The sequence below is a fragment of the Thamnophis elegans genome, chromosome 8 (assembly GCF_009769535.1).
Source record: "Thamnophis elegans isolate rThaEle1 chromosome 8, rThaEle1.pri, whole genome shotgun sequence".
Lineage (NCBI taxonomy): Eukaryota > Metazoa > Chordata > Lepidosauria > Squamata > Colubridae > Thamnophis > Thamnophis elegans.
This window is the reverse complement of record NC_045548.1, coordinates 74,467,219-74,479,333: the sequence shown is the minus strand read 5'-3', so window position 1 is coordinate 74,479,333 and position 12,115 is coordinate 74,467,219. Positions and strand designations below refer to the sequence as shown.

The following is a 12,115-nucleotide window of genomic DNA, read 5'->3' as shown; positions in this document are numbered from 1 at the left end:
AAAATGAAAATATAGGAATAAGATGGAATTAGTTTAAAATTGGAAAGACAAAGCACAGTAAAAATCACCTTAATCATATCTAGCCATCCCTACTTCTATTTCTGTAGTATGTATGTATATATGTATGTATGAATGTATGTATGACGTGGTGGCTCAGCGGCTAAGATGCTGAACTTGTTGATCAGTACAGTCAGCAATTTGGCAGTTGAAATCCCTAGTGCCACATAACAGAGTGAGCTCCCGTGACTTGTCCCAGCTTCTGCCAACCTAGCAGTTCGAAAGCATGTAAAAAATGCAAGTAAAGAAAATAGGAACCACCTTTGGTGGGAAGGGAACAGTGTTCGGTGCGCCTTCGGCGTTGAGTCATGCCAACCACAGACACGTCTTCGGATAGCGCTGGCTCTTTGGCTTTGAAATGGAGATGAAACCGTCTCGTAGAGTTGGGAACGAGGGAAACCTTTACCTTTACCTTTATGTAAATATGTTTATATTAATTAATTATTTTTTGCATTTATTTATTTCCTTCCTTCCTTCCTTCCTTCCTTCCTTCCTTTCCTCCTAACATATAACAGGATGAATTTCAAAGAATAACCTAGTAAGGTTCCCCGAGTGCCATTTTGTTTGGGGAGTGGAAGGGTTGTTGACTCCTTGCTGACTACTAGTGAAGTTTGGAACAGTCCCTGCCATTTTCTTGGCGAGAATTCAGCAACGGTTGGCCATCGCCTTCTTCCTGGGACTGAGGAAGAGTGACTGATCCAAGGTTCTTCAGCTAGCTTTGTGCTTAAATCGGGATTAGAACTCAGTCCCCCAGTTTCTAGTGTGGAGCCATTAACTCTACACCAAACTGGTTCTGCATTAATCATAATCTGAAAAATGTTTAATGCACAGCCTCAGTTTAATAAATACCTATGGAGATTCTCAAACTTAAACACTCAAAGAGCAATTAGGACCCGTTTCCCACACACACAAAAAAAAACACCAGGAACCACAAAGATCCTAACTGGAAGCCACCTGTTCAATTCTGGAGCTGACCGGAAGTTCAGTTTCCCCCACCATAGAGTCTCCTCCTAGCGTGGCGTACTTTTTCCTCTACCTGTCATAACCGGAAGCCCTATCAATTGTGGAGACAACTGGAAAACTCTCCCCTTGCCATAGAGTCGTCTCCTGGTGTATTGTGCTTCTCTCTCTCTCCCCCCCCCCCCCCGGAAGCTCCTTTCAAAATTGTGGCGCCGACTGGTGACGGAGCCGCAGCAGAGGGAGGAAAGAGCCACATGCGGCTCCAGAGACACAGATTGCTGACCTCTGACTTAGGTCATGGTTGCCCGAAAGATGCTTTTTCAAGAGGCAAGTTGACTTACTTGCTTTTTTTCTTTGAAGATGTTTCGTTTCTCATTCAAGAAGCTTCGGTCTTCAGAACTCAAGAAGCTTCTTGGATGAGAAGCAAAAAACGTCTTCAAAGAAAAACTAGAAAGTCTTGAAAAAAGCACCTTTGGGACTCAGTTTAATAAGCACTTTTGATAAATAGAACATAATTTTCTTTCGTTCACCCCATAACTCATAATCCATTAAGGTCATGTAGAGAAGACTGTGTTCTAATGTAAGTTGGATATAACATAATCATTATAATAGGTCTGTAAAATGAATCTATGGGAATATACACTATGTCACTTGTCCTTCTTAGGGAGATCGAGGTGCCCCAGGCGTTCCAGGTCAGCCAGGAGACAGAGGAGCCCCAGGTGTTGGACTTTCAGGGCCACTGGTAAGTATGGAACATATTGTTGGAAGAAATGTCCTTCTGGGTTCAGTTCCAAGTGGGGGAAAAGACACTGGAAACATGGAGGCCGCTTGGAAATATGGTTTTAATGGTGGACAGGACCACATGGTTTGAACAGTAGTAACTGTGAGAGGGATCTTGGAGTCCTAGTGGACAACCATTTAAATATGAGCCAGCCGTGTGCAGCAGCTGCCAAAAAAGCCAACACAGTTCTAGGCTGCATAAACAGAGGGAGAGAATCAAGATCTCGTGAAGTGTTAATACCACTTTATAATGCCTTGGTAAGGCCACACTTGGAATACGGCATCCAGTTTTGGTCACCACGGTGTAGAAAAGATGTGGAGACTCTAGAAAGAGTGCAGAGAAGAGCAACAAAGAGGATTAAGGGACTGGAGACTAAAACATATGAAGAACGGTTGCAGGAACTGGGTATGTCTAGTTTAATAGAAAGAAGGACCAGGGGAGACATGATAGCCGTGTTCCAATATCTCAGGGGTTGCCACAAGGAAGAGGGAGTCAAACTATTTTCCAAGGCACCTGAGGGTAGAACAAAAAGCAATGGGTGGAAACTAATCAAGGAGAGAAGCAACCTAGAACTGAGGAGACATTTCCTGACAGTTAGAACAATTAATCAGTGGAACAACTTGCCTCCAGAAGTTGTGAATGCTCCAACACTGGAAGTCTTTAAGAAGATGTTGGATAGCCATTTGTCTGAAACGGTATAGGGTTTCCTGCCTAGGTAGGGGGTAGGAGGATTGTTTTGGATAACTGTATCCACTGATTAACATGGAATTTGAGAATTTGTCCCTATTGTAACATTCATTTACTATTTCTGTGCCCAGCTCTGTCAATGTTATACATTATCCACATTAAGATATTCACCATGATGGGCAGCTACAAAAATTGATTGATTGATTGATTGATTGATTGATTGATTGATTGATTGAATGAATGAATAAATGAATGAATGATAGATAAAGTGAATGATTATTATTCATATTTTTCAGGGACCTATGGGATCCCCTGGAGACAAAGGGCCACCGGTACAGTAGGTCTTTCTAATTATGCAGTATGTGGTAAGAAATAGGGTGGAAAGATTATTGTTTGCCAATGATAGTAGAAAATTTGGAATCAGTATCCGTAGTATCAATTAATACAGAAATATTGATGACTCTGTTCTGTACATCCCCAAATGCCCTGCCTTATGACATTGCTTATGATCTATAGATATCCAGGTGCCAAGGCCTTCTACAACTTTTGAGTGTTTTGAGCAGAATACTCAAGAGCTGGATTATTATGGGTTTTATGAAAGGATAATTGTGTTGATCATCTCCATTTCCATACTTCCACTTGATTCAGTGGTGGGATTCAAATAATTCAACAACCGGTTCTCTGCCCTAATGATTTCTTCCAACAACCAGTTCACCAAACTGCTCAGAAAGTGAACAACCGGTTCTCCCGGAGTGGTGCGAACCGGCTGAATCCCACCACTGACATGACTGTACCTGTTTAGAGAGATGGCAAAGCTAATAAACTTCTAGCTGTGTTTAGCATATGATAAAACTTAGCAAGTGATTGATTCTACTGCATATCTGTTATGTGCTGACCCTTAGTTATTTTCTCCTTAAAACAAATATATATATATATATATATATATGAGGTCACAGTACCACATGTGACAGAGACCTTCAGAACTGTTAGCAAACTGTAATTTTAGTATAAGAGGAGAAACCATTAAATGCATGACCCAGTGATTATTGGATTAACTCGTAATTAATGCTTATAGAAGCATACAGGGCAGGGCATAACCTTTTCCTAGGGGGTCACAGCAACACTTGTAATAACAACACAAATAATTCATACACCATTCGAAAGCCCATCAAAAACTGAGTTTATTGACACGATTTAATAGTCAGTATGACCACCATTAGCCCTTCGAACAGCATTCAAACGAGGTGGATAAGAACACAACAAATCTTCAAACAGTTCCGTTCGATTTTCCAGATTTTTCAACACAGTTTCCAAATTCATTCTCAAAGTTTCAACCGAATATCGATTTTGACCTTGCTCCTGAATCATCAGAGCTTCCACTTCATCCTTAATTATGGCCCCAATGTTCTCTGCCGGATTGAGATCTGGCGAATTGAGATCTGGCTCCAGCATCGCGAGCCTCTCGAAAGGCAATGCATTTTATTCTGTCAATGATCCTTTGTTCTTCCGAATCGAATTTTCCAGCCATTCTTAAAGCAAATTTAACATTTAATAGCTCATTCAATTCAGTTTTTTATGGGCTTTAAAATGAGGTGTCGCGGAAGTTGTAAACTGCTGTCGATCTTGCTGTGACCCCCTAGGAAAAGGTTATGCCCCGCCCTGTACATCAATGATTTCTTTCCTTCCTTCTCATCTCTACCACAACTAGTTAGAATGAGGTTGGAGACCGAGGATAATTCTCGCCCCAAATAAGTTTTTCCATCATAGAAAAATGTGGCATGTAAGCTTTGAGATAATGCATCAAGTTCTTCTTCCTGTTTCAATAGGGCCCCCGTGGCTTACCAGGCATTCAAGGTCCTCCTGGACAGACTGGTCAAGATGTAAGTAAAAATCCTGATAGCTGGTTAATTTATGACCTACAATAGATTGTTTTTTTTATTGAAAATTTTGAAAAAAAAAACTTTTACAAATATTTACCTCCCTCCCCCTACCCTCTCCACCCAACCCAACCCCCCCAACCTCCACCCCCCCCCTGATTTCCCAGAACCAGTACAGGGTATAAATCTTTAACAAATATATTCTAAGATAAACTTTTAAAAAAAGTTAGTATCATCTTTCCTTTGAGCTTTAACTCTTCTTTGCTAGGCTAGCTCTAAACAAATTATATCATTCCTTGTTTCTTCAGTCATAAACTATCTGGAATTTCTTAGTCCCGTATTTATTTTGAGTATAGTCAATCCATCTTCTCCACTCCAGTTTATATCTCTCATTTGAGTGGTCCTTGAGATATGCTGATATTTTAGCCATCTCTGCTAGGTTTGTGACTTTTAATGTCCATTCTTGAATAGTAGGCAAATCTTCCTTCTTCCAGTATTGCTATTGTTATTAAATGCAAAATCAAGTTAGTCTCTATAACTGTACAATCAGTTATTATTTGATTGATTTGATTTTATTATATTTATATGCCGCCCTTTCCCCCCGAAGGGGACTCAGGGCAGCTTACAATTCAAATCAGGGAAGGGGGGGTACAGACAGAAAATAAGACAAAAAACATAACAATACATAATTTAAAAACACACGACAGTCCTAACAAGAATAACTGAGGGGTAAACTTTATCCTTTTTTAAAGAACATTTTGCATAATCCACCATATTTTTATCCAAAATGCGTTCCCCCTCCCACATGCACATGTGACCTCCCCCTGCGCATGCATGTGCGACCCCCATTTTGGTGTTATCAGGCCCCCCTGAAGCCTCCTGGGACCCAAAACGGGGTGTGGAGGGACACGGTGTCCCCTCACACACACCCTGCGCATGCGACCCCCCCCCACCTCCCCATGCATGTGAGTGCTCCCAGCTGGCCTGCAGGAGTTTCGCACAGTGGAACTGACTTGGGGATGGCTTGCATGCCCGCAGAGATGGCTCTGTGTGCCCACCTGTGGCAAGCGTGCCATAGGTTCCCCATCATGGACATAGACAATACAGTTTCCATTTACCTTCCAGCTAGGACATATAAAAGAAAATTTCCATGAAATGTTTGAGTCAAAATTTCAATGTAAAATGGGAAAGAGATAATAACTTAAAGACCAAAGTACAAAGCTGTTAAACGTGTGGTTTAGATAAATTCATAAAAATTCTCAAACCATTTGAAGTTGAATATTTGAAAACATTTCTCAATAGGGTTTCTTTTTGGGGGGGGGGGGTGAATCCCCCAATAATGTACAAAGAAGGTTAAAACAGGATGTTATGTATTCAATAATGCAATATTGATGAAGCAACTCATATAATCAATAAATAGAATGAATTCCCTGTTTTAAAGGAAGTTTTGAGCAATGGGGAAAAAAGTCTCAGGACTCTAATAATCCTACCTAAAAATGAGCGATTAACCACTAAAAATCCATTCTTTTAATAATATTGGATCTGTTTCATAATGCCCAAGGTCATGCAATTCAAATAATCACTTATTCTTCATACCTCATTTTTCCAGGACTTCAATCAGCAGTAATTGCTTTCTAGGAATCTTTCCTTTTTTTCTATTTATAAGAGAGATGGAAACATAGAACGATGCAAACTTGCAAAAAGGAAATAATCAGTGAATTTCTTCTTGCTTGCTCTTCCCGTTGATCTTCTGTTCTAGCTGAGCTCAGCAAAATGGAAACCGATAATTGCAGTAATCAGCCAGCAGCAAAAAAAGAAAGAAAAGGAAAATGTAGACAGATAGAAGTAGGGGATAGAACTGATTCTCCCAAGCTCTACTTTTATGCAAAATAACTGATGCATTAACTGAAGAGCTCTAAGTACGATCTCTTCTCTGAAAAGATCCAGATGGGAAGATTTCAAGTTATGATGGACTGTTTTCTCTCTAATGAGAAAAGAAATGGTCAACAGATAGCCCCCATCTGACCTCCACAGTCTTTATTTTTAGTTCTCCCAGATTACAACAGGCTCATGTCACCAGAATTCAACATTGATTCCTTGAACATCAGCATATCATGTAGAAACATCTAAATGAAAACACACATGAACAGGACTGAGAAACAGAGTTGGAAGACACCTTGAAAGACTTCTACTCCAACCTCTGTTCAAGCAGAAAACCCCAAAACATTTCAGACAAATTATTGTCTTCTTAAAAACCTCCAGTGTTGGAGCACCCACAACTTTTAGAGTTAAGTCATTTCATTGATTAATGGTTCTCATTGTCAGGAAATGCCTCCTTAGTTCTAGATTGGTTTTCTCCTTCATTAGTTTCCATCCATTGCTTTTTGTTCTTCCTTCAGGTGGAAAATAGGTTGACCATCCTCTTCTTTATGGCAGCCATGTACATATAGGAACACTGCTATCATATCACCCCATGTCCTTCTTTTCATTAAACTAGACATACCGAATTTCTATATCGACAACAAGAAACTTTTCTTCTGAAGACTTTAGGAAGTTCTCATGATTTCCAGAATCTTGTTATTGAGATGAATACTGCTATTGTGAAAATAATTTTACTAATGGAACACATTCTAGCTAAAGAGAAAAATCTTGACTTCTATGTGCACCTGAGTCTAATTGCATTGTAGGGATGCACAGCCTATTCTTTTTGAAGCGTTTGATGTCCCTACGTGGTACCAATAGAAGAGATGAATTGTAGCTCAGGATTCAACTGTGGGATCCTTGCATTGATAATGTTTGGTAATGAAATAGCTGCAAGAAAATCATCAAGCTCAGAGAGCACCAAGGACCTCACTATTCTTCCCCCCCCCCCCTTCTGTTTCCACAGGGTTTACCAGGAAATCCAGGAGAAAGGGGACCACCAGGAAAACCAGTAGGACATTACATGGTCTTTCTCTCTTTCCCTTCATTTCCTTTTCATTGGCACGTTTCCTTAAGAAACAAACAATTTTGCTCCAAGCAAATACGTTTACTGCAGAACAATGTCTGAATACCTAAGAAGAAAACCATTCTGTGCCGTACAACATCAGGGGTGGACAACTAGGGCCCCTTTACAACCTGTGACCATCAACTCAGAATTCCTGAGCCAGACATGCTCAGGAATTATGGGGATTGAAGTCCACAGGTCATAAAGGAGCAATAGTTACCCACCCAAGATGTTGTAGATATTTCTCTTTCAACTTAGATCAGTGGTAGTAGAGCTGCGTCTCCTTTGTGAGATGTGCTTCAATAATGTGGTCCTTCAAAAAGACTTGATCCGTTGTAAATTTGATCAGTGGGTGGGTAATCTTTCATGTTCTACCTTTGATAGCAGACTTTTTGAAATGATCTCCATAAATGATGTAGGTGGTTTTATTTTATTTTTCTCCTAGGGTTCCTCTCCTCCCCTTAACCCTGATGACATCAGACTATTAGTTAAGGTAAGACCTTTTCCCAGGTGTCCAAAGACCTAATTCAACCAATTTCATTGTATTTATTTTGTACAATGATAATAAAGACTATACTAATTCTTGGGGAGAATTAATGTAAATCATCAATGTCTATAAATGTTTGTAAAATGTACTGTGCATACAAAATATAAGAAGGAGACTTCAGGATAAAATGTAATTATGCAGAGGATGTTCATGACAGCAAAGGAAATGCATTTATTTACTTCTTTTTGTGTTCTTCTCCCCTTAAGTAAAGTCTTCTTCAAGTCAACTTTGGGTAAACATCATGAGCACATTTGTCTACTATTTTTTTGGGGGGAGGGGCAGATGTAGATAGATAGATAGATAGATAGATAGATAGATAGATAGATAGATAGATAGATAGATAATAGATAGGTAGGTAGGTAGGTAGGTAGATAGGTAGATAGGTAGATAGGTAGATAGGTAGATAGGTAGATAGGTAGATAGGTAGATAGGTAGATAGAAAGATAGAGAGGGATGGATGGATGGATGGATGGATGGATGGATGGATGGATGGATGGATAGATAGATAGATAGATAGATAGATAGATAGATAGATACAGAAAGACAGAAAGACAGAAAGACAGACAGGGATGGATGGATGATAGATAGATGATAGATAGATAGATAGATAGATAGATAGATAGATAGATAGATAGATAGACAGACAGACAGACAGACAGACAGACAGGGATGGATGGATGGATGGATGGATGGATGATACATGAAAGATAGATAGATAGATAGATAGATAGATAGATAGATAGATAGATAGATAGAAAGATAGAGAGGGATGGATGGATGGATGGATGGATAGATAGATAGATAGATAGATAGATAGATAGATAGATAGATAGATGGATAATAGATAGTTAGATAGATGATAGGCAGATATAGATAGATCATAGATAGAGAGGGAGGGAGGGAGGGAGGGAGGGAGAGAGAGAGAGAGAGAGAGAGAGAGAGAGAGAGAGAGAGAGAGAGAGAGAGAGAGAGAGAGAGAGAGAGATGGGATGTTTTTCAACTTCCCAATTAGCACACAACCCTGCTACACACAATTGATCTTCCATTATACCTTTGGAAGAAGCACAATTGCTGGTGGGGCCAGTGGGGGCTCAGGGACTGATAGATAGCACTAACTCATCTATGAGGAAGACCTCAGAAGAGGTGCACATAGACCCATAGGGAGAAACAAGGGCTTCTTTTATTTACAGTCAATTTATAATTCAATAAAATAGAGCCAAGGTAGATTTGCATTTCAGAAGAATGGCCTGCTGTTTCAGTAACACTATGATTCTCCTCGTTAGGATGTTTGCACTGATTGTCCCCCTGGACCATCTGGTCTCCCTGGAATCCCAGGACAGAAGGGTGATAAAGGCCTTCGAGGCCCACCTGGGAACGATGCACCAGTTGGAAAAAGGGTAAGAAAGACTTGGAACATAAGAGACAGAATAACAGAGTTGAAAGAGACCTTGGAGGCCTTTTAGTGCAACCCACTGCCCAAGCAAGAGACCATATGCCATTTAGACAAGGGCTGTCCAATTTCTTCTCATTGTCAGGGTTCCAAATAGCGTTCATCCTGGTTGCTCTTCTCTGTACTCTTTCTAGAGTCTCCACATCTTTTCTACATCGTGGCGACCAAAACTGGATGCCGTATTGCAAGTCTGGCCTTACCAAGGCCTTATAAACTGGTATCAACCCTTCACATGATCTTGATTCTATCCCTCTGTTTACGCAGCCTAGAACTGTGTTGGCTTTTTTGGCAGCTGCTGCACACGGCTGGCTCATATTTAAATGGTTGTCCACTAGGACTCCAAGATCCCTTTCACAGTTACTACTGTTGAGCAAGGTACCACCTATACTGTACCTGTGCATTTCGTTTTTCTTACCTAAATGTAGAACCTTACTTTGTTCACGATTGAATTCCATTTTGTTAGATAACGCCCAATATTCAAGTCTGTCAAGATCCTTCTGTATCTTGAGCCTATGTTCTAAACTTCTCCTTGAGCAGATAAATGAGGTCACCCAGTCCTCCCATAGGCACAGACCATTTTAGGATACCAGATGTTGCCAAGATACTGTAGGAATGAACAATCAAGCCAGAAGACATCTGTTTGTAAACTGTGTTTCTTTCAGGGAGAACCTGGACACAGAGGTCCTCCTGGGCCTCCGGGAGTGGAAGGTCCCAAGGTAAGATGTCCATTCTATCTTATATGACTCTTGCTTCCCCTCAAAAGTACATTTTTGAAAGGAGCTGGTACAGGAAGGAAAGACTCTTTTTTACCAACAGAAAATTGCTATTTGAAAGAGAAAAAGCATTCCAATTTCAAGGTCCATCAAATCCAGCTTCCTACAAAAATACTCTTATTTACTCCAGCATTTAACAGTCTGAATATGTCCATGTCTTCTATTCCTTGTTAAAGAAAAGGGATCAAGGGTGTTATACGTGAAACAGCTTCAAGAATTTGGCCCCATTTGCCATGCTCAAGTTAGCATGAAAGACACCTTCTTGTATATAGAGAATTGGCTTTTTTTCAAAATACTTGTTCCTTTCAAAACTGGAGGAAAATAAAATAAGATGGGCTTCCATGGAACATCTATTTCCAGTATGTCCTACAACTTTAAGGAGTTTTCTGAGCCACAACACTACTGTGCAAAACTAAGCATGAACCCTAATAATGCATCAATTAGCGCAGGCTTGCGTAATCTGATGCCCTCCAATCACAAGTGCCAGAAATCACAAGTCCCAGGGTACCTGTGAGCCCACCTACCGCCACTGGTAGCCTCCCACCATCCAGTGCGATCCCAAAGAGTTGGCCTCTTCAGGGTGCCGTCAGCCAGACAGTGTCAGCTAGCGGCCCCCAGGGGGAGAGCCTTCTCTGTGGGGGCTCCTTCCCTCTAAAATGAGCTGCCACTGGAGCTTCGCATAATTCCCGACCTCCGGTCCTTCTGGCGCGCACTCTAAAAAATTGGCTTTTCCAGCAAGCCAGCCTGGCCTAAACAAAACAAAATAAATGATTGATTTAATTGTTAATTTTACTCTAATTTTTAAAATGTTATTGTTAATATTAATTGGGTTTGTTTTTGGATACTCTATCTAATTTCCTTTTTAACTTTTGTAATATGTGTGGTTTTTTTTTAATGTTGTACACCGCCCTGAGTCCTTTGGGAGGAGGGCGGCATATAAATCCAATAAACAAACAAACAAATAAACAAATCAGCACTTCCCCAGTCTGATTGTGCAATTTGAGGATCTTCTTGGACTTGTGACTTCTACTCGAAGAGCAGTTGGAAGTGATGGCTAGAGACAGGGGTGAAATTCAGCAGGTTCTAACTGGTTCCGGAGAACCAGTAGCGGAAATTTTGAGTAGTCCAGATAACTGGCAAATACCACCTCTGGCTGGCCCCAGGAGTGGGTAGGAACGGAGATTTTGCAGTCGACTTCCCCTGCCACGCCCACCAAACCACGCCCACAGAACCGGTGGTAAAATAAAAATTGAATTTCACCACTGGCTAGAGGGGCTTTTTCACAGGTTCATCTTGGGCAGAAATGCATCCATTCTGGATCGAGAGATCTTATGCCTTGGATACCTCCACACAAGGGGTGAGATTCAGCCAGTTCCCACCGGTTCGGGCGAACCGTATGTTAATTTTGCATCCAGTTCGCAGAACTGGTTTTTTTCAAGGACTGGCTAGCCCCACTCACCCCTCTCCTCCCCGCCCAAGAGGCTCCACCTGGCCGGTTCATTATGCCAGGTAAGTGCAGGACTCACACAGAGGCTCTGGGATGATGGAAAAACAGGTCTCTGGAAGTCCAGAAAAGGGCCTGTTTCCGGCCTCTGGAGTCCAGGGGAGGATATTTTCTCCCTCCTGGGTGCTCAGGGAAAATCTCCGGAGCCTGGGGAGGGCAGAAAACAGGCCTACTGGAAGTCCAAAAATGGGCCTGTTTCTAGCCTCTGGAGGGTCTCTGGATCCCAGGGAGGCCATTTTTGCCCCCCTGAAGGCTTGGGGAAAGCCTCTGGAGCCTGGGGAGACCAAATAATGCCCCCCCCCACCGCCGTAGTGCAAGAGGTTGAATAGGCCACACCTACAATGGCCATGCCCAGCCAGCAACCAGGCAGAGAACTGGCTTCTAACATTTTTCAATCCTCCCCCCCTCCCCGTCTCCACACTGCATGAGGCTCCTTTTGAAGAGCATTCAGAAATTTCAGCTGCAGTTGGTCCTGAATGCAAAAATGTGGACT

At 41.5% G+C, this 12,115-nt stretch overlaps 1 protein-coding gene across 1 annotated transcript in view; it reads left to right on the top strand.

The window, feature by feature from the left end:
- The window catches only part of COL22A1 (collagen type XXII alpha 1 chain), a 179,572-nt gene that overhangs the window by 128,963 nt on the left and 38,494 nt on the right, over positions 1 to 12,115 (top strand). The window contains exons 39-45 of the mRNA XM_032223193.1: positions 1,682 to 1,759; positions 2,782 to 2,817; positions 4,312 to 4,365; positions 7,250 to 7,294; positions 7,794 to 7,841; positions 9,179 to 9,292; positions 10,008 to 10,061. Coding sequence (XP_032079084.1) covers positions 1,682 to 1,759; positions 2,782 to 2,817; positions 4,312 to 4,365; positions 7,250 to 7,294; positions 7,794 to 7,841; positions 9,179 to 9,292; positions 10,008 to 10,061 — 429 coding nt within the window. The remainder of the gene's footprint in view (positions 1 to 1,681; positions 1,760 to 2,781; positions 2,818 to 4,311; positions 4,366 to 7,249; positions 7,295 to 7,793; positions 7,842 to 9,178; positions 9,293 to 10,007; positions 10,062 to 12,115) is intronic.